The sequence below is a fragment of the Danio rerio genome, chromosome 4 (genome assembly GCF_049306965.1).
Source record: "Danio rerio strain Tuebingen ecotype United States chromosome 4, GRCz12tu, whole genome shotgun sequence".
NCBI classification, from domain to species: Eukaryota; Metazoa; Chordata; class Actinopteri; order Cypriniformes; family Danionidae; genus Danio; species Danio rerio.
This window is the reverse complement of record NC_133179.1, coordinates 63,313,784-63,337,500: the sequence shown is the minus strand read 5'-3', so window position 1 is coordinate 63,337,500 and position 23,717 is coordinate 63,313,784. Positions and strand designations below refer to the sequence as shown.

General features: G+C 38.0%; 1 protein-coding gene and 1 long non-coding RNA gene across 2 annotated transcripts in view; one reads left to right on the top strand and one right to left on the bottom strand.

Moving 5' to 3' along the window:
* The window catches only part of si:dkey-51d8.1, a 31,213-nt gene that overhangs the window by 1,717 nt on the left and 5,779 nt on the right, over window positions 1-23,717 (bottom strand). The window contains exons 7-11 of the mRNA NM_001423537.1: window positions 13,436-13,609; window positions 10,799-10,972; window positions 5,680-5,853; window positions 3,047-3,220; window positions 747-920 (exon numbers count right to left, since the gene is read on the bottom strand). Coding sequence (NP_001410466.1) covers window positions 747-920; window positions 3,047-3,220; window positions 5,680-5,853; window positions 10,799-10,972; window positions 13,436-13,609 — 870 coding nt within the window. The remainder of the gene's footprint in view (window positions 1-746; window positions 921-3,046; window positions 3,221-5,679; window positions 5,854-10,798; window positions 10,973-13,435; window positions 13,610-23,717) is intronic.
* On the top strand, window positions 10,136-23,715 carry LOC141381955 (uncharacterized). Its single transcript, XR_012402866.1, has 3 exons — window positions 10,136-11,050; window positions 14,848-15,573; window positions 22,300-23,715. It is a non-coding gene; the product is annotated as an uncharacterized lncRNA (long non-coding RNA).

The window sequence follows — 23,717 nt, the reverse complement described above, 5'->3', positions numbered from 1 at the left end:
TCAAATGCCTCTTCATCATCTCCAAACATTGCTAAGTTGGAGAGCAGTGAATCCAGACCAATCTGCAGTCCTCCTCGCCCTTTGGAAGCTTGGTGGGTTTGTGTTCTGTTTATTGTTCATAATACTTCAGTTATAAAGGATTAGTTTAGGAGTTTTTTGTCATTTGCTTTATTTGAGTTTGTTCAACATGTGATTGTCACTGGACTATATCAGAACCAGCATCACTGTCTGCTGATCACTTTTATTGCCTGATATTTTGTGTTCATGTTAGTTTATAAGCAGAAAAGAGCCAGATTACAAGATATGTGAGATATTTGCCAGAAACATCTTTGTTATGTCCACATTGTGAATGTAAATTTATATAGTTTATTTTCTTCCTGTTTATAGTTTTACTCCGCCCTTATTAAAGTGTGATAAAGGACATTCTGTGTCTGTGAAGTTCATGAGGGAGAGTTTAACTTGCTGTTAAAGTATACACAGGACGTATTTGGAGAACAGTACACACACATCTCTGACCTGATACTGTACAGTTCTTCAGCAGAAATGTAGAGAACAAGTTTCACTGCTCAACTACAATGCTGAAACTGTACAGTGTTAATATGAGATATAATATCACGCTTAATGTGAGAACAGCCCCAGTGCACTGACATATTTAACAGCTTTGATTAATATCTGGACACTAGAAGAGCAGTGAAGTATCAAAGTATCTGTGTTCACAATAAAAAAGGCAGTGATGCTCCACATACTTGAGTTTGTCCAGTGTGTAGTTTGGATCCTCCAGTTGTTCAGAGAGCAGTTTGACTCCTGAATCTCCTGGATGATTGTAGCTCAGATCCAGCTCTCTCAGGTGTGAGGGGTTTGAAGTCAGAGCTGAAGACAGAAAACCACAGCCTTCCTCTGTCACCATACAGCCAGACAATCTACAAACACAGCAATAGTCCACATCACACAGTTGGACAATCACACATCTCTTTGTGTTGTGAAGATGCTGACTGCTGTTTCTGCTCATGTCAACAGCAGTGATGAACACACACATCCTGATCAGCTCTCCTTATTGATCGAGCCCTCGCATCAGCAAACACACACACTCACACACTCAACAAGGACTCGACATCACCTGTAAAAGTGTACAGAGCAAAGACACGTTACACTGGTTATTATATATATGTTTAGTTATTTTATTGTAGTTGAACCTGGTAAAGTTTTCAAACAGTGAACTAAGACTGCAACTATTAGTGAAATCTATATTAAAGCTCTTCAAATATGATTTAGATTTACATTAATTGTTTTTCATGTTTAAATCTGATTTATTCTTGTGTTTAAAGTGTTTGTCATTCCTCTACTTCAGTGTCTCAGACTCATTCAGAAATGATTATTAAATGCTGGATTAATGCACAAGAGAGTTTGGCGAACACGTTTTACACCATTTCAAATATATATTATATGTGCGGCTGTATAAGTCACATACAGCACTCAGCATAATGGAGGACAGCCCATTCTGAAAATCAAGACTTTCCTCCATTTCTCAGTCAATATAGGCAGTGTATTCTGCTGCATTTAAACAGAACACATTTATTAAACTGATTTATTTATGAACATCATATTTTAGTCACCAAACATATTCAGAAATTGTAAGATAACACAATAAAACTCAAGCTAAATAGTGCAAAAAAGAATATTGCAAAATCCAAAAATTCCAGCTATTTTTTTTTTTATTGTTTTGCTTCTCTTGATTTTTCCTCTGTTTAATTTTGTATTTAATATTTTTCTATAACACATAAATTTGTCTGTACTAGTTTTTACACCGTTATCATGAGTTATTTTGTTAGATGAGCTCCAGATTTGGCTAATCTATTGAATATGCACAAATATAATATTGTAGAGCTTCCTATTAAAATATGAATGTAAAAGAGAGATTAGTGAGGGGTGTACTTATATATGCTGAGCACTGTATATTGTTCACCCAGAGTGTTTACATGGTCACACAGCAGTAACACAACAAGCATTGAGTTTGGGCTAGCTTCTGCAGATGGACATTGCTGTACACTGCCCTTGATGGGTGAGTGGGGGAGTGTCTGTTCTCTCTCAGGTGTGAATTATTCATGAGCATTGTCACTCACACATACAGCTGAGATCACCCAAAACAAACTTAACAAAATGTAGATCATTGTAATGTTTTCTCTAAATGAGAGAACAGAATAATTTTACATAATTGTGCAGTAAATATTCTAGTCTACAAGACTGCTTACTCTAAACTCTTGTTCAGGCACATTCAGTCTGGTTTATGGATCTTATTTCAGCTACATTTTTTCTCTAAAACCTACTAACCACACAATATATTTATTTCTAAAACACAAGCGTGTGCATCAATATTTTCCACATATTATTGTAGCTCAGTTTGTGCTGAATACAAATAAAACACATGTTGGCCAGTTTTGTTGGTAATTATCGTTGGTAATATTTCCGCAAGATGAGCATGTCGCAGTTAAACTGAATTAATTCATGCCTCCTCCTGAAGTGACGAGCGATGCATTAAACACTGTTTTCCAGCCGCAGCCGCGCTTCATTCTAGAAATGTATAGTTTGTCTAAAGCAGGAATACAATCAGTCAGCGCAGTCGCCCCTCCAGAGTAAAAACCACATTTTGTCTCTGCCGGTTTTGTTTACCTGCGGGAGTTCACTGGCATTTTCCCGCACATAAATTCTAACCAATCAATAAGTAGTTCAGGAAACATGTTCAACAACATCTGGCCAATGAGAGATGTGGATTTTGTCAGATGACTGCATTTTGATTTGTTTCAACTGGTTCAGACCAAAGCCAGCAGTGTGGAGTGAAAACAACCCAAAGACGACAGAAAATACAACAATGCATCATTTATTGCCCTTGGTCCAGACTAAATAAAGCGATCTACAGATGTGAAATCCCACTTAGTTTTCTCCAAAACCTACTAACCACACATAATATTTATTTCTAAAACACAAGCATGTGCATCATTATTTATTTTACTGTCTGACTGTAGTTATTGTAGAGTGGAGAATCATTTACCTCAGTGTCTCCAGTTTACAGTGTTGACTCTTCAGTCCATCAGAGAGAAGCTTCACTCCTGAATCCTGCAGGTCATTGATACTCAGGTCCAGCTCTCTCAGCACACAGTTTGAGGATTGTAGAGCTGAAGACAAACTCTCACAGCACTGAACAGTGAGATTACAGCTCTGTAGTCTGTGTAGAGGACAAACACAATATTGATTGAATATTGTTTATCTGGTGTGTTTAATAGTCTGAGGACATCTGACTGTAGCAGAGATGGCAAAAGTACACACATCCGTTACTTAAGTAGTAGTACAGATACTCAAGTTTAAAACGACTCTGGTAAAAGTAGAAGAACTGACTATACTTTTGTATATTGATTAAACGTAAAGAAGTACTGTCTCAAACATGTACAAAAGTAAAAAAGTAAAAAGTAGCCATTTCAACCGGTCCAAAGACATGCAGTGTAGGTGAATAATGGGTAACTAAATAGGCAGTAGTGTATAAGTGTGTGTGTGAATGTGTGTTTCCTAGTACTTGGTTGCAGCCGGAAGGGTGTCTGCTGTGTAAAACATATGCTGGAATAATTGGCGGTTCATTCTGCTGTGGCTACCCCTGATAAATCAGGGACTAAGATGAAGGATAGTGAGTGAGATAGGTAGGTAACTAGTCCTCTCATACTATTGATACAATATTATAAACTAACCTACATTTACAATTTGTATGTTAAATGTTTGTTGCCAATTTTCTGAAAGTAGCCAAGCAGCATCACGGCCTGTAATACTGTACAACATTGCTCATAAAGTCGGCTCATGTCTCATCATCCTGACACAAACTCACAGCGTTCAGCATCAAGTTTTGTGGCCGTTATCAAAAACATCAGCTGCTATTCACGTTCATACACTCTAATAATAATTCTGTAGGCCTGTCTGTCTTTATAAATAATGTTGATATATATATATATATACATACACAGGGAAATACTTTTTAAAATAGTTTTTGTTTATTATTATTTTAATAAACAAACAAACTGATAACAATAATTTTCTGTAGCATCTTTAAAAGTTGCATCTCAAAGCACTTTTCAAAATAAAGTGAAACAGATGCATATATAACAGAAATAAAGAAAATAAATAACGAAAACACAGAGAACATGTAAACTCCACACAGAAACCACACATGTAAGAACAGTATCCATCTGAAAATGCAGGATTGCAATTATTCAGCAAAGCCTTTATTAACAAGGTAAAATACTAGTATTTTTGACCAGTCTGGTGAACAGTTTAAAGCCATTAAATCTTTAAAAGGGCTTAAAATAGTTAAAATCCTCTTTGCAATGTCAGTGTACAGCAATAGTTTACAGCAGTGTTGATTTACTGTTATAGTTGGTGCTACAGTGCACGGTGCTCAGCTAAAGCACTGAGTAAATAAGTAGAGCAATGAGCAAGCAGTAATCTCCCACTCTCCCTCATGAAGCTAACACAGAAGTACCTGAAACTGCAATTCATGGTAACCCCGCTACTCATGGCTCCTTAAAGAGCAGATTTCTATTGAGCCCACTGTTAAAATGGCCAACTTTACAGCAGAATAAATGTGTTTTGGTTCATATGGCTAATATTAGCCTTCATGATAACTGTGAGGGGGGTGATGTTTCTTATGACTCATCTGTTTTTTTTTATTTATTTATTATCCTTTATATTAAGTCTGCATAATTAAGGGCATGGCCACTTGAGTGACAGCTAGGTCTCGCTGGTCGCTGTCTCCTCACCTCAGCTGATTCCGGCTGATTAGCCGCTGAACTCGATGTATTTTTGTGTTGTTTAAGCGGCTTTACACAGTCAGTTGTCTTTTGGAATTGTCTCCTACAAGAATCAGATGATATGGCATGCTGTGTGCACTTCACTAACCGTTCATGTGGCCTCCGTTTCCCAGGTGAGTGAAATGATATACTTATATAGTATCTCTATAAATGTATTTGTTTTGTATAAGATCATTCATCATTTAGAATGCTCTTTAGAGCTGTAATGTGCTCCAGAATCTGTCAGATTGATTAGCTGCAGGCTCTAGATCAGTCATCTGAAGTGTTGTCATACAGTGTTATGTTGGAGTTCGTCAATAGTCTTGTCTTCTTGTGTGAGGTCTTGTGTCCTTAATTTGTCCTTTGTTTATATGGTGCACCCTTGTTCAACACTTTGGTATACACTTGTTGTCTTTAAAAGCGCTTTATAAATAAACATTGTCTTGACTTGACATTGAATTATTAATCCTGTTTGCTTTTTGAGCACTGTTGAGCGAGTTCTTAAACACCTGTGATTGGTCATTGTGTTCCTCTACAGAGATGATGACGCTGATGACTGCGCTGATCACAGCTGACCCATGACAGACGCAGTGGAGAAAACTCGTTCTACAGACAGCCTGGATCCACAAGTATCACCGATAGCTTACATTTAAATAGATTTGTCTTTTTTATTCAGAGTCAACACATAGATATAATCATATAATCATTATCAATGTGCAGAAACGAATAAAATCACATCCCTGCACTTTTTTTTTATTATTCTTCTGCCAATTTACCTGAAAGGGGCTCCAAATTTGGTAACACAATATGAAACTGTCTGACTGTAGTTATTGTAGAGTGGAGAATCATTTACCTCAGTGTCTCCAGTTTACAGTGTTGACTCTTCAGTCCATCAGAGAGAAGCTTCACTCCTGAATCCTGCAGGTCATTGATACTCAGGTCCAGCTCTCTCAGCACACAGTTTGAGGATTGTAGAGCTGAAGACAAACTCTCACAGCACTGAACAGTGAGATTACAGCTCTGTAGTCTGTGTAGAGGACAAACACAATATTGATTGAATATTGTTTATCTGGTGTGTTTAATAGTCTGAGGACATCTGACTGTAGCAGAGATGGCAAAAGTACACACATCCGTTACTTAAGTAGTAGTACAGATACTCAAGTTTAAAACGACTCTGGTAAAAGTAGAAGAACTGACTATACTTTTGTATATTGATTAAAAGTAAAGAAGTACTGTCTCAAACATGTACAAAAGTAAAAAAGTAAAAAGTAGCCATTTCAACCGGTCCAAAGACATGCAGTGTAGGTGAATAATGGGTAACTAAATAGGCAGTAGTGTATAAGTGTGTGTGTGAATGTGTGTTTCCTACACTGTTAAAAATTGTCCCGTTAAAAAACAGTAAAATACTGGCAGCTGCAGTTGCCAGCAATGTACTGTTATTTTACAGTATGTTGCTGTAAAAATACATGGACTACATTGATTTACACAATACTCAAGTGAACTCATTTTGCTCACTGAAAGCATCTGCCTCAACTTGGTCAACTGCTGAATGAGTTTATGAAGTATTGTGCTATATATGCTTAGAAGCATACTTATAATGATAACTTATTTTAGTTAATTAGAAAAGTTTTGTTTAACTCTAATGTCTTATTTTTCACAACAGCACACATACATGTAAATCTGGAGTCACCAGAGAGATTCTGACTGCATCAGCAACTAAACAGCCGCTATCTTTAAATAGAGAAACATGCAGAATAACATCAGCAGTTCATTGTTCATCTTTAACTCATGCACTGGCTCTACTCTACTCCACAACGGTGACAGACAGAACAAATTAGCTTCAGGTTTTACAGTAAAATACTGTTTTTTCCTTGATTTAACAGTAATCTACTGGCAGCTGTGGTTGCCAGCAATATACTGTTTTTTAACAGTCTACTTCCATAGTTTAAATTAACAGTATATTACTGTTAAAATACATTTTTACACAGTGTTTTTACCTCTCACACCTTTAACCCTTTAAACCCCAGAGCATATACTTCAGTTTTAATTGAAGTGTCCACACTACTGAGTGTTCAAGAAACATGGAGCAAAGCTGAAGTAAATTCATTAATTAACTGACTAATTAAATGATAATTGAGGATTAACAATGAACAAATGAAGAAATACTGAAGGGAAAAAACAAGAACAGAACATACAAAACTTTAGTCACAGCTTTATAATGAAATAACCTGAAGAACAACAAATGATTAAATCATTTAAATGATCAGCGGATGATTAAACAACTCTACAAACATCATCACCAGCTACACTTATTACTTAATACATGTATTTTTGTATAACATCTACTAAAGTTCTTCTTGAGAAAAAGTTAAAGTTTTACGTCACCATCATGGAGAACAGAGTTTGCTTTAGTTGGGCTCTTAGCCCTGTCATTTTTAACATTTATATATCGTGGTTGCTGCAATTGTTAAGAACTTTGTTTGAAAAGCTCCTTTGTTGTGGCAAGCCAGCCAAAAACCTAAATAAGATCTGGTGATGTTCATGTTGCTATTAAATAGTAGAGTCTGTTCTCATTTCGTGTAATAAAATTTACTGCTCCTATTCAATGTTATATTTATTGTTTTACATTATATGTATATATATATATGGCAATGATTTCTGGAAGTTTTTAAGAATATCTTGGACAATAACACTGCTCTATGGTGAAATTGCACTCAAAGAGACATCAATAATCAGCATATGAACCTCAATAATGGTAACAACAAATTTAACAAAATAACTGTTTAACTCACAAACAGGCAACTGAAAGTCTAAACATAAACAACAGCAGAATCAAACACAAATAAAGAAAACTGTTAGACCATTATACAACATTTATTTATACTGCAATGCATGCTGGGATAGTTGTACAGTGCCACTCCCAGCATGCATTGCAGCATGAAACATTTGAGATGTTACCATTGTTGAGATACAAGGTCAGATTCATGAGGTCTGAGTGTGTATTTTTTATAACTAAACTATTTTTGTATGTTATTTCCTAACTGTTAAGTAATTACAGAGGTATCTTTTCTTTTTCCACTTCTCATTAATTAAATTAATATCTGCAACTAGCATAAAATCTATTGAATGAAGCCCTTCTTCCAGATTTATACCAAAACATTTATCAGAACTAATTTCAGATAAATAGATTTCTCTATTTATTGACTTCCCAACTTTATTGCTATAGTACAAACGTTTTGTAAACTCCGTATTCAAGCAGTTGGAAAGTCTTCTTAAATGAGTTCAAGGGTGAAGAGCCCAACTAAATCAGCCCCTCACTCCACTACGGTGACACAAAAAACACCTTAATTTCTGTTGGATCTCAATGAGAATAGTATGGAAGTCAAATCAGTCAGTAATAAGTGTGTGTCTGCTGTTGTTTGTGGAGTTGTTTAATGATCCTCTGCTGAGACTGAAGCTGTTTTATTTTATTTGATTTTATTTAATGCTGTAACTTAAGTCACTGTTTGTATTTCTTGTTTATTTTCTTCAGTAATTGTAATTATTAACAGCAGGTGTTCATCAGTGTCTGAATTCACTCATTAGTGTTCATTAAAACTGTCAGGTGAACTATATTAGTTAACTAGTGTATGAAATAGTGAACAAGGACACAAAGTGTAATTTCAAACACAGATTTCAAAACATCGAATCTGAACTCTGTTCGCTCACAGTTTTCTGCAGTTGGTTACTTTCTCGAAAACAAAAATGTTACCCAGAAAGCACTGTTTTTAACAGAATATTACTGTTTTAGTGAAAAAACATTATTTTACCATAGAATCTGACCGTTTTTTAACAGCAATTTTTTACAGTGTAGTACTTGGTTGCAGCCGGAAGGGTGTCTGCTGTGTAAAACATATGCTGGAATAATTGGCGGTTCATTCTGCTGTGGCTACCCCTGATAAATCAGGGACTAAGATGAAGGATAGTGAGTGAGATAGGTAGGTAACTAGTCCTCTCATACTATTGATACAATATTATAAACTAACCTACATTTACAATTTGTATGTTAAATGTTTGTTGCCAATTTTCTGAAAGTAGCCAAGCAGCATCACGGCCTGTAATACTGTACAACATTGCTCATAAAGTCGGCTCATGTCTCATCATCCTGACACAAACTCACAGTGTTCAGCATCAAGTTTTGTGGCCGTTAGATCAAAAACATCAGCTGCTATTCACGTTCATACACTCTAATAATAATTCTGTAGGCCTGTCTGTCTTTATAAATAATGTTGATATATATATATATATACATACACAGGGAAATACTTTTTAAAATAGTTTTTGTTTATTATTATTTTAATAAACAAACAAACTGATAACAATAATTTTCTGTAGCATCTTTAAAAGTTGCATCTCAAAGCACTTTTCAAAATAAAGTGAAACAGATGCATATATAACAGAAATAAAGAAAATAAATAACGAAAACACAGAGAACATGTAAACTCCACACAGAAACCACACATGTAAGAACAGTATCCATCTGAAAATGCAGGATTGCAATTATTCAGCAAAGCCTTTATTAACAAGGTAAAATACTAGTATTTTTGACCAGTCTGGTGAACAGTTTAAAGCCATTAAATCTTTAAAAGGGCTTAAAATAGTTAAAATCCTCTTTGCAATGTCAGTGTACAGCAATAGTTTACAGCAGTGTTGATTTACTGTTATAGTTGGTGCTACAGTGCACGGTGCTCAGCTAAAGCACTGAGTAAATAAGTAGAGCAATGAGCAAGCAGTAATCTCCCACTCTCCCTCATGAAGCTAACACAGAAGTACCTGAAACTGCAATTCATGGTAACCCCGCTACTCATGGCTCCTTAAAGAGCAGATTTCTATTGAGCCCACTGTTAAAATGGCCAACTTTACAGCAGAATAAATGTGTTTTGGTTCATATGGCTAATATTAGCCTTCATGATAACTGTGAGGGGGGTGATGTTTCTTATGACTCATCTGTTTTTTTTTATTTATTTATTATCCTTTATATTAAGTCTGCATAATTAAGGGCATGGCCACTTGAGTGACAGCTAGGTCTCGCTGGTCGCTGTCTCCTCACCTCAGCTGATTCCGGCTGATTAGCCGCTGAACTCGATGTATTTTTGTGTTGTTTAAGCGGCTTTACACAGTCAGTTGTCTTTTGGAATTGTCTCCTACAAGAATCAGATGATATGGCATGCTGTGTGCACTTCACTAACCGTTCATGTGGCCTCCGTTTCCCAGGTGAGTGAAATGATATACTTATATAGTATCTCTATAAATGTATTTGTTTTGTATAAGATCATTCATCATTTAGAATGCTCTTTAGAGCTGTAATGTGCTCCAGAATCTGTCAGATTGATTAGCTGCAGGCTCTAGATCAGTCATCTGAAGTGTTGTCATACAGTGTTATGTTGGAGTTCGTCAATAGTCTTGTCTTCTTGTGTGAGGTCTTGTGTCCTTAATTTGTCCTTTGTTTATATGGTGCACCCTTGTTCAACACTTTGGTATACACTTGTTGTCTTTAAAAGCGCTTTATAAATAAACATTGTCTTGACTTGACATTGAATTATTAATCCTGTTTGCTTTTTGAGCACTGTTGAGCGAGTTCTTAAACACCTGTGATTGGTCATTGTGTTCCTCTACAGAGATGATGACGCTGATGACTGCGCTGATCACAGCTGACCCATGACAGACGCAGTGGAGAAAACTCGTTCTACAGACAGCCTGGATCCACAAGTATCACCGATAGCTTACATTTAAATAGATTTGTCTTTTTTATTCAGAGTCAACACATAGATATAATCATATAATCATTATCAATGTGCAGAAACGAATAAAATCACATCCCTGCAATTTTTTTTTATTATTCTTCTGCCAATTTACCTGAAAGGGGCTCCAAATTTGGTAACACAATATGAAACTGTCTGACTGTAGTTATTGTAGAGTGGAGAATCATTTACCTCAGTGTCTCCAGTTTACAGTGTTGACTCTTCAGTCCATCAGAGAGAAGCTTCACTCCTGAATCCTGCAGGTCATTGATACTCAGGTCCAGCTCTCTCAGCACACAGTTTGAGGATTGTAGAGCTGAAGACAAACTCTCACAGCACTGAACAGTGAGATTACAGCTCTGTAGTCTGTGTAGAGGACAAACACAATATTGATTGAATATTGTTTATCTGGTGTGTTTAATAGTCTGAGGACATCTGACTGTAGCAGAGATGGCAAAAGTACACACATCCGTTACTTAAGTAGTAGTACAGATACTCAAGTTTAAAACGACTCTGGTAAAAGTAGAAGAACTGACTATACTTTTGTATATTGATTAAAAGTAAAGAAGTACTGTCTCAAACATGTACAAAAGTAAAAAAGTAAAAAGTAGCCATTTCAACCGGTCCAAAGACATGCAGTGTAGGTGAATAATGGGTAACTAAATAGGCAGTAGTGTATAAGTGTGTGTGTGAATGTGTGTTTCCTAGTACTTGGTTGCAGCCGGAAGGGTGTCTGCTGTGTAAAACATATGCTGGAATAATTGGCGGTTCATTCTGCTGTGGCTACCCCTGATAAATCAGGGACTAAGATGAAGGATAGTGAGTGAGATAGGTAGGTAACTAGTCCTCTCATACTATTGATACAATATTATAAACTAACCTACATTTACAATTTGTATGTTAAATGTTTGTTGCCAATTTTCTGAAAGTAGCCAAGCAGCATCACGGCCTGTAATACTGTACAACATTGCTCATAAAGTCGGCTCATGTCTCATCATCCTGACACAAACTCACAGCGTTCAGCATCAAGTTTTGTGGCCGTTATCAAAAACATCAGCTGCTATTCACGTTCATACACTCTAATAATAATTCTGTAGGCCTGTCTGTCTTTATAAATAATGTTGATATATATATATATATATATACATACACAGGGAAATACTTTTTAAAATAGTTTTTGTTTATTATTATTTTAATAAACAAACAAACTGATAACAATAATTTTCTGTAGCATCTTTAAAAGTTGCATCTCAAAGCACTTTTCAAAATAAAGTGAAACAGATGCATATATAACAGAAATAAAGAAAATAAATAACGAAAACACAGAGAACATGTAAACTCCACACAGAAACCACACATGTAAGAACAGTATCCATCTGAAAATGCAGGATTGCAATTATTCAGCAAAGCCTTTATTAACAAGGTAAAATACTAGTATTTTTGACCAGTCTGGTGAACAGTTTAAAGCCATTAAATCTTTAAAAGGGCTTAAAATAGTTAAAATCCTCTTTGCAATGTCAGTGTACAGCAATAGTTTACAGCAGTGTTGATTTACTGTTATAGTTGGTGCTACAGTGCACGGTGCTCAGCTAAAGCACTGAGTAAATAAGTAGAGCAATGAGCAAGCAGTAATCTCCCACTCTCCCTCATGAAGCTAACACAGAAGTACCTGAAACTGCAATTCATGGTAACCCCGCTACTCATGGCTCCTTAAAGAGCAGATTTCTATTGAGCCCACTGTTAAAATGGCCAACTTTACAGCAGAATAAATGTGTTTTGGTTCATATGGCTAATATTAGCCTTCATGATAACTGTGAGGGGGGTGATGTTTCTTATGACTCATCTGTTTTTTTTTATTTATTTATTATCCTTTATATTAAGTCTGCATAATTAAGGGCATGGCCACTTGAGTGACAGCTAGGTCTCGCTGGTCGCTGTCTCCTCACCTCAGCTGATTCCGGCTGATTAGCCGCTGAACTCGATGTATTTTTGTGTTGTTTAAGCGGCTTTACACAGTCAGTTGTCTTTTGGAATTGTCTCCTACAAGAATCAGATGATATGGCATGCTGTGTGCACTTCACTAACCGTTCATGTGGCCTCCGTTTCCCAGGTGAGTGAAATGATATACTTATATAGTATCTCTATAAATGTATTTGTTTTGTATAAGATCATTCATCATTTAGAATGCTCTTTAGAGCTGTAATGTGCTCCAGAATCTGTCAGATTGATTAGCTGCAGGCTCTAGATCAGTCATCTGAAGTGTTGTCATACAGTGTTATGTTGGAGTTCGTCAATAGTCTTGTCTTCTTGTGTGAGGTCTTGTGTCCTTAATTTGTCCTTTGTTTATATGGTGCACCCTTGTTCAACACTTTGGTATACACTTGTTGTCTTTAAAAGCGCTTTATAAATAAACATTGTCTTGACTTGACATTGAATTATTAATCCTGTTTGCTTTTTGAGCACTGTTGAGCGAGTTCTTAAACACCTGTGATTGGTCATTGTGTTCCTCTACAGAGATGATGACGCTGATGACTGCGCTGATCACAGCTGACCCATGACAGACGCAGTGGAGAAAACTCGTTCTACAGACAGCCTGGATCCACAAGTATCACCGATAGCTTACATTTAAATAGATTTGTCTTTTTTATTCAGAGTCAACACATAGATATAATCATATAATCATTATCAATGTGCAGAAACGAATAAAATCACATCCCTGCAATTTTTTTTTATTATTCTTCTGCCAATTTACCTGAAAGGGGCTCCAAATTTGGTAACACAATATGAAACTGCCTGACTGTAGTTATTGTAGAGTGGAGAATCATTTACCTCAGTGTCTCCAGTTTACAGTGTTGACTCTTCAGTCCATCAGAGAGAAGCTTCACTCCTGAATCCTGCAGGTCATTGTTACTCAGGTCCAGCTCTCTCAGCACACAGTTTGAGGATTGTAGAGCTGAAGACAAACTCTCACAGGACCGAACAGTAAGATAACAGCCCTGTAGCCTGTGTAGAGGACAAACACAATATGTTGTAAAGATACTCCTAATACTCCTGTAAAGAAGTTTATAAAGATAAAGAAAAAAAGTGAAAAAGAGAGCGATGCAGAGATGGCTTCTTCAATGGTGTCTTTACTATGAATGAATTTTTAAAGCATAAGACTATAACAAAAACTCAACACAACAGTGCTATTGCTTTCCTGTGATCACTAAATGTAGACATGAATGAGTTCACACACACTAATTCAGAATAAAGGAAATACGTAAATATTATCAAATAGTTATTTGCTAATCTCTCTCTCTTTCTATGCAGTTCAACAAGCACACATTCTCATAAATTGAAAAGGCTATTAAAAATGCACACATAAACTCCAAATATATATATATATATATATATATATATATATATATATATATATATATATATATATATATATATATATATATATATATATATAACATTGTCATGACATTAAATCTAGGATGTCAACATGTTAAACCCTGCAAACTGCTAAATATCCAGTATCTGATATACTTCATTAGAAAGAAAAGGCATCAACAGGGTTCATTTGTTTAACCATTATGTATAACTCAGGCACTGTATACATCAATTATCTACACGTATCTGTTTAGAAGAACTTACAAACATGTAACAACATTACAATTTTAAACACACAAACTGTGTTGGCATACAGTACTGGTATTTGGTCACGTGTAGCGGCTAACACGCTAATCGCAAGGCACTCATATTAACGTGTTCCAGATATGCTACCCTCGTGACACTCAAGTCGAAAAAAACGATCTGCAATTCTGCATTCAACCCATCAATCATTAATATCACCCTACACAGTGTTTATACATAAACGAAAAAAATGTTACGTGCATCTTAATTAACATTTACCTGTAAAGAAGTTTATAAAGATAAAGAAAAAAAAGGTGAAAAAGAGAGCGGTCCAGAGATGGCTTCTTCAATGGTGTCTTTACTATGAATAAAGCACATCACGGCCGCGTCACCCACTGAAGCGCGCGGTGACGTCATGACGCAGACATGGCAAACGAAAATAATTAATTCAATAAATGCACATAGCATCTTTCTCTATGTATAAATATGCAATTAAACACTTTTCACCAGTATTATAGAAATATCCATTTTATAAAATAGATCTCAATTAAAATATACCCTTAACATGAGTTACAGCTGTTCACCTGTTATTCTATATATCACAGAAGCACATCTGACTGTAGTGACTGGTTTAACTTCACTAATTAGTGAGTACATCTGCTGAGTTTAGCATTTAATAGTTTTAATGTCTATAAAACACAATTAAATGGCTTCATTCAGATGTTCCAATAGCCCAACCCTTTATTAAACTCCTAACACAGGTTTTTTTAAAATTCATCCTTCATCTCAGATAACAAACTCACAAAAGATCAGTGTTGCCAGATGGAGCTGACTGATTCCAGCCCAAAAGCTAATGAAACCCGCCCAATCAATGCTGCAAAAGATATGAGAATGTTTCATATGACTCACACATGCTTATTCTGAATATATGTGAAGGACACTTGTCAGATGATATTTTAGAGAGCAGGCGTGAGCTTCAGCTGTGTCCTCTGCATCATTTTCTGTCTGATTCAGGCTCACACTGATACGGCTAACAGCTACTCTGACTGATAGCACAAAAGCGCGTGCTTGTAGAGCCGTGACACTTTTCCTGGTGACGTGAAATCGATTGACAAATCACAGCACAATACATTAGCTGACCAATCAGAGCGGACTCATTCATTTTAGACTGGAAAAAAAAAAAAAAAAAAAAAAACATCAGTGTGATCATTTAACTCTCACTAGAAAGGACTTTTGGGGTGCTGTTTCATTTTATAGCTGACTTTTGTGCAATTTCCGTTAATAGACAATGTAATTTACTGGCTGTTTCTTATGAGATAGTTCTCCTAAACATTTACTCTCCATTAAGGGTTGTTAGGTCCCATGTGGGACCTGTTTGTATGTGTGTTTGTTATTTGCAGATTCTGCGTGATGATTGCAGATTGGTGGGTGGGTCATCCCACCTGAGACTCATCGTCTGTGGTTTATAAGGAGTCCGGCATTCTGTCTGAGAGAGCTCGATTAGCCGGACGTCTCTGCTTGGCGCTTTTGATTTATTTTTGTGTTTGGATCATGAGCTCAGTACACTTCCATACACATGCTTTTCACTACTGACTTTCACCTTACTGACTTTGATTGCTTTAAATACTTTTGTTAATTATACGTTTTGTTAATAAATCATTTCTCTTTTCAATTTACCTGGTCCATATTGTCTCTCTAATGTTGCAACTTTGAGCCGGTTGTAACATATGGGGGCTCGTCTTATTGAGAGGCATGCGGACCGGTAATTGTTAAGGAGAATCAGGTGCATGTTTTGGCAGAGCAGAGCGTTCGTTTGGCTTCGGACAGGTAAGTTCGGCTCATAATGGCTGTTTCTCAATTCCAAGAACGCAGAAAATGGACTTGCGTTCTTGTGGAGACCGGTCTTGCAAGGTGTCCTCGGAAGAACGAACTCAGGAGACCGCGAGGGCAGAGAACGCATCCTTTGAGAAATGGGATGCTGCGTTCTTCCTGATGGTCATGTGACCTTCACGCGTTTTAAATGGAAATTATTTAAACATTACAGAATTCATACAACGATTTATTGTTTCCCCCCTCTTCAAAATATATACTTTGCATAAAAACATTATAAATATACTCAACACAACATAAATAAAACAAATTTTAATACGAATTTCATCAAACAAACACCCTTAATGTGTTTATTCCTTTATTAAGATGTTCATGTTAATGTTTACTTTCACCGTTTCATTTAGGTAACTCCTGAGGTAAATAAGTGATATCTCTGATCTTTAATAATAAATCGAAATAAAATGCAGCGCTTCCCACCTCCAGTCGCAATGACTTCTGGGACTTCCAGAGCGAGCTCGCTGCTGAAGTCTGCATCGGTGCGTCCTCGATATCAAGAACACATCAGGGAAGTTTCACGCGTCCTCCGTACTTGCGGTCTTGAGTATTGGAACTGAACTTAGGCAGCTGATGATGACGTTGCACGTGAACACGAGGACGCAAGACCGCTGAAGAACGCATATTGAGAAACAGCCAATATGTTTTGTAAATCCCCGGAAAGGTTATTGTTTTTTTTTTTTTTTGGTGTTTTCCTGGGTTAAGTGCACGGCCGTGGTTGCATTTCTGAGCTGACAGTTCAGCTGTGCACCAGCGGTATTAGCTGCTTAAAGAGGCTTGACTCTTGGGAAAACACAGAAGAGTTAATTAAGTTTAGTTAGTGGGAAATGTGGGTTAGTTAGGGGGATATTTGATTATGAGCCGATTGCTTATGTCCGAAGTTTAGATGTAAGTCGTAATTATTTATTAGTACTGCATTTGGGTAAGTTTATTCTTTGGCATGATTTCGTTGGAAGATTTAGTTAGTTCTCCATCAGAGGAGAAGTTAAATTTATGTTCGAAGCAACAGCTGTGGGATGTTGTTGATAACTATAAATTACCGGGAATTGATAAGCGTTTGCGAAAAAATGAATTGAGAGCTTTGATTAAGAGCGCATTAGTTGATTGTGGCGTGTTAATTCCGCTATCTGAGACTGCTGATGAGGGAATGGGTAAGTTTGATTTTTCGGAGAGTAATTTATCGTTTGAACAGCGAAAATAATTATTAGAGGTGAGACAGGCTCATGAAAAAGAAATGTACAAGCAGGCAACGGAGCGCAAGCGAGAACTAAAAGAAAAGGAGGTTGAATTGGCGAGATTACAGGCAGAGGAGTTGGTAAAACAGCGTGAAATCGAATATGAGAAACTTAAACATGATCAAAAATTAGAATTAGATCGACAAGCTAGAGATTACCAGTTACAAATGGAACGATTAAAAATCATGGCTGATGGGAGACCCTTAGCAGACGGCGTCGGGGAACGAAATCGAGCAGGTGACTTGGTAAGCAATTTAAAGTTGCTACGAAAATTTAATGAAAAAGATCCTGAAGTTTTCTTTTCTTTATTTGAAAGTGTAGCTGATGAACGAGGTTGGCCAAGCGCTGACCGTACAATTATGTTGCAGTCAGTACTTGTGAGAAGAGCTCAAGAGGCTTATACTGCGCTTTCAGTGGAAGATCGTTGAAATTATGAAAAGGTAAAATCTGCAGTTCTTAAAGCGTTTGAATTAGTTCCTGAGGCGTATCGCATACGTTTTCGTACTTAAAAAAAAAAAGACAGACAAACTCATGTTGAAGTCCTTCGTGAATTGGCTACACATTTTGATCGCTGGTGTTCCACCTCTAATGTGCGCACTTTTGAGGGGTTGCGGGAATTGATCCTTACTGAACAGCTCAAGAATATTATTCCAGAAAACATTGCCACTTATATTAATGAGAATAAGCCAGCAACTGCGAGTGAGGCTGCCGTGTTAGCCGATGATTTTGTGGTCACGCATAAAAGATGGGTGAGTGATTTATCGAATGAATAGGGGTAGGAATTATCCTATTGATGAACCGAGATCAAATATTCGAAAACCTGAGTTTAAAGCAGAGAAAATGTTACATGTACCATCAAGACCCATTCCTGATTCTGTGTGCAGGTATTGTTTTGAGGAGGGGCATTGGAAAAAAGAATGCCCTGTCCTAAAAAATAAGCATAAAGGTTCAAAGTCGCAAAATAGCTCATCTGTTTTACTTGCTGATACTGTTTACCCTGAACTTCGTTTTGAAGGGGATTCGTTTTTTGTTGAATCATGTAAAAGGCCTGAGTTAAATCCGAGTTATATTCCGTTTGTTACAGAGGGATTCGTTTCATTGCCGGGACGGAGTGAAAATGTACCTGTTAAGATCTTGCATGACATGGGAGCTTCTGAATCTTTAATTTTAAATTCTGTTTTGCCTTTTTCCACAGAGTCTGGGTTGGGGAAGAATGTGCTGGTGCAAGGCATCACTCTTACTTGTACGGCTGTTCCTTTACACAGAGTGGTACTGCGTTCTGAGCTTGTGAATGGTGAGGTCACTATGGGTGTGCGTCCATCACTGCCAGTGGGTGGAGTAGACGTGATCTTGGGTAACAACCTAGCGGGAGAGCGCGTGTGGCCAGACGCATCTCCTTTACCCATTGTCATTACGCCGCCTGTATCTGATTTTGTTTCAGGGGATTCCCATGTTTTTCCATCATGTGCTGTTACTCGTTCTAAATTAAAATTAGATGAATCTGTGCAGGGCGATTTTAATGCAACTCCTCTGAAAAAGTGTAATTTGCCTGGTCTGTCTCTTCTTCCTACATTTTCTAGTGCAGAGCTTATAGCTGCGCAGCAGAAGGATGTTACGTTGTCTCCACTGTTCGATGCTATTTTGCCCCCTGAAGAGGCGCACAGTGCAGCAGCTGGGTATTTGTTACAAGACGGGATGTTACTGCGTAAATGGATGTCTTCTAGTGAGATTTGTGGAGGTGAGCTAGTAGTACAGATTGTGGTGCCCACAAAAATGCACATGGCTGTTCTAGAAGTAGCGCATGGTCCCATTGGAGGTCATCTAGGTGTTAAAAAAAACTTATAATCGAATACTGCGACATTTTTATTGACCTTTGTTAAAGAGGGATGTCTCTAAATTCATTAAAACGTGCCATGTATGTCAAATGACAGGAAAGCCCAATCAGTCACTTAAACCTGCTCCGCTGTGTCCCATACCAGTGATGGCGCAGCCTTTTGAGCATTTATTAATTGACTGTGTGGGACCTTTACCACCTTCAAGATCGGGAAGCAAATTTTTATTGACTGTTATGTGTCAAAATACCCGATACCCTGCTGCGTTTCCGTTACGAAAGATTACTACGAAAGCTGTAGTTAAAGCTCTCTCCCAGCTCATTGCCATTTTTGGTATACCGCGAATCATTCAAAGTGATCAAGGAACAAATTTTTCCTCTAAAATGTTTGCTGAGATCTTAAAACAACTGCGAGTGCGTCATCAGCAGTCAAGTGCGTACCATCCCCAAAGTCAGGGCGCGCTGGAACGTTTCCATCAGTCATTAAAGAGTTTGCTGCGTGCGTATTGCACTGAATTGATCGCACTGGGAGGAGGGATTACCGTGGCTTCTTTTGGCAGCTAGAGAAGTAATCCAGTCTAGTTTAGGCTTCAGCCCAAATGATTTGGTATTTGCACATAAAATTCGGGGCCCGTTAGCACTGTTAAAAGATTGTTTAAAGGGGGAGGAGCCGCCAAGAAGTCTTTTGGACTACGTTAATGGGTTTAGGAGGAGATTGGTCCTTGCGGGTCAGACAGCGCGAGAGAATTTAGAGAAGAAACAGGAAAAAATGAAGCAGTTATTTGATCGTAATTCTGAAGTCCGTGAGTTTTCTCCTGGGGATCAGGTGCTTGCGCTGTTGCCTTTGCCTGCTTCACCTTTCCGAGCTAAATTTTCAGGCCCTTATATAGTTACTCGCCGCATATCTTAGTTAAATTATTTTATTTCAACCCCAGATCGAAAGAAGAGTGAGCAGTTGTGCCACGTAAATTTGTTAAAACCATATTATTCCCGTGATCAGACTGATTGTAAAACATCTGCTGTGTTAACTGTTTCTCAGACAGATGAAATTGTACAGGAGATGGATGAAGATGAGGCTCCAACTGATTGTGTGCTGCAACCGAGGTTATCCAATACAGAGACGCTTCTTAATTTAGAGAATTTAATGCGCCATCTAAATATTTCTCAGAAGGGAGAATTAATAAAGCTGATACACGAATTTCCAGATTTGTTTGGTGATGTTCCATCTCGCACCCATTTGATCGAACATGATGTGGATGTTGGTGACGCAACACCTGTTCGTCAGCGTTTTTACCGAGCGCCACGGGTAAAGCAACAGGCGTTAGAGGCTGAAGTTCAGTATTTGCTTGATAATAACTTGGCAAAACCATCTTGTTCTAGTTGGGCTTCACCTTGTTTATTGGTAAAAAAATCTGATAATTCATATCGATTTTGTACAGATTATCGAAAGATAAATGAGATCACTAAATCTGATGCTTTTCCACTTTCCAGAGTCGAAGACTGCGTGGATCAAGTAGGGGCTGCTAAATTCGTAAGTAAATTCGACCTGTTAAAGGGTTATTATCAAATTTCGTTAACACCTCGAGTGCAAGAGATCACTGCGAAACGCTCCGGCAACGTTTCAAAGATTAATGAATCGGGTTGTGTCAGGACTTTCGGGTTGTGCAGTCTATTTAGACGACGTAGTTGTTTGTAGCGATACATGGGAACAACATCTAGAGCGTGTTCGTGCTTTATTTTTGCGGTTATTGGAGGCGAAACTCACAGTAAATTTGGCAAAGTGCGAGTTTGCCAAGGCTACTGTGTTCTATTTGGGAAGGGAAGTCTGACATGGTTACGTGCGTCCCTTGAAAGAGAAGGTGCAGAAAAATTGAGGGGTTCCCCATCCCATCTACAAAAAAGGATTTAATGCGTTTTTTGGGAATGGCGGGCTATTATCGAGGGTTTTGCCCAAATTTTTCTTCTGTAGTAGCCCCATTAACAAATCTATTAAAAGCGTCTGTTCCATTCGTTTGGTCCTCTGGTTGCCAGCAAGCATTTAACAATGTTAAACTTCTGCTTTCCTCAAATCCAGTTCTTGTTGCACCGCAGTTTGACAAGCCATTTATGATTCAGGTGGATGCGAGTCAGATTGGGGCAGGTGCAGTTCTTTTGCAAACTGGGTTGGATGGTGTGGACCACCCAGTTTGTTATTTCTCAAGGAAATTTAACTCCTATCAGGTAAACTACTCTGTTATTGAGAGAGACACTTGCTTTAATATGTGCACTCCAATATTTTGAAGTTTATTTGGGAGGTGGTTCTCAAGTTGTTGTTTTTTCAGATCATAATCCGTTAACTTTTCAACATACACTGAAAAATCCCAGTCAGAGATTGATGCGGTGGGTTTTGTTTTTACAACCCTACAATTTGTTAATTAAACACATAAGGGGTACGGACAATGTGTTTGCTGACTGTTTGTCTCGAGCTCATTCTGAGTGATGTGACTGAGTGGGTAAGTTTCTTGTTTGGTGGTAGTCTTGTTGTGTCTCTTCTTTTTCTTAAATGCTTTCAGGATCTGGTTTCCTGGAGGAGAGGAGATGGGGCAGGAGTATGCCAAACTGTAGCTTTACTTTATACCGTTTCATCCTAAGAATTTAAGCAGTACTAATGTTTAAAGAGAACCAAATAGGGAAAAAATAGATTGAACATTGAAGAGAAATTATTGGTATTTGTGGCATTTATATATTTCTTTTTTTAGGGGGGGAGATGTTAGGTCCCATGTGGGACCTGTTTGTATGTGTGTTTGTTATTTGCAGATTCTGCGTGATGATTGCAGATTGGTGGGTGGGTCATCCCACCTGAGACTCATTGTGTGTGGTTTATAAGGAGTCCGGCATTCTGTCTGAGAGAGCTCGATTAGCCGGACGTCTCTGCTTGGCGCTTTTGATTTATTTTTGTGTTTGGATCATGAGCTCAGTACACTTCCATACACATGCTTTTCACTACTGACTTTTACCTATACTGACTTTGATTGCTTTAAATTCTTTTGTTAATTATACGTTTTGTTAATAAATCATTTCTCTTTTCAATTTACCTGGTCCGTATTGTCTCTCTAATGTTGCAACTGTGAGCCGGTTGTAACAAGGGTGCTTTCACACTTGGTTCAATTGCCTGGACCGTACCAAAGTTCGATTGTCCGCCCTTGCCACCTCCTCCGTTGGTTTGTGTTCACGCTGTCTTTTTTCCTTCTGAACCAGGTACGCTTGCGTCATCGAGCTGCAGTTTTGTTTACGGCCATTTCTAAGTGACGGTGATGCAAGCAAGCGACTCACATCATGGTCATTCTGCTTTTACTGAGTCGTTTGGTTTTGGATATACAGTAAGCGACTCGCGTCTATCTGCCGCAAACATTATTATAAACATTCAGAACATCACACAGTGTCTGCAGGAGCTGTTTTTGGAGGAGACAAGCAAACATCACTGAGTATCACTGTGTTTGCCCTGTCTCAGTCACACTTGTCACCAAGATACGAAACGTGACACACACATACACGAACGAATGTTATGACAACGATAGTTTGTTGTACAGTTGGCGGTTCACTTCCGTTATTTGGTACGATTGCATTCACATCAGAAGTGAACTGTACCAGAATTCGCATGAACCGTACCCCAGACCACCTCTTTCAGGCGGACTCGGGTACGGTTCACGGGTGCGCATCCGAGTTCATAAAACATGTACACACTAGCTAAATGTACTGTACTATGACGTCAAACAAACCCAGGTGTGGACTGAAAGTGCTAGTGTGAAAGCACCCTAAAGCAGGTCGCACACCAGAAGGGCCGCGACACGGCGCGCACATGCCAGTATAAAGTATTACACACCAGACGTGCACATTCGCATAATATTTAACATGAAATTAATCAGATGGCGTTCTGTGGCGCAGCTGAAATATAAACTGCGTCCTGAGTCGTGGCTGGGCGCTGCCGACAGCCGCCGACTTGCGGCGCCGGTGTGTACCCTGATAGAAACCTATGTTTAGAATTTTAAAATGCATGGCGCTGCGCGACGCCGAGCGACGCTTCTGGTGTGCGACCTGCTGAAATTATTTATATCCAGTAGATTACGTGGAGTCTGCACTACCTTTATGATGTGACATGGTTAGACTTTTGATTCTAGAGACACATTTGACTGTACAGAGCCGTTTTGACACAACAGCATGGAGATCTTTAATCATCTAATCACTGAAATTACCAAGTTGTCTAGAACTGGCTTAGTCAACTTGGATTAGTGAGCAATTTGCAACCAGAATATTTAAGTATTAGCTAACTCAACATCCTCTGACTAACTTTAGGATGTTGACATACTGTCTGTGACAAGACACGCAAAACCCAGACTATGAAAGTCTGAGCGATGTTTGGTCCTTAGTGAACGCATAACTGAAGAGAATGGGAACAGATATAAATCAAAACTCTAAAGTAAGTCATAAATGATGAATGTGATCCGTTCTTACAATTAGAAATACAGCCAAAATTTTAGGATCACTTAAAATTGGAGTCAGATTA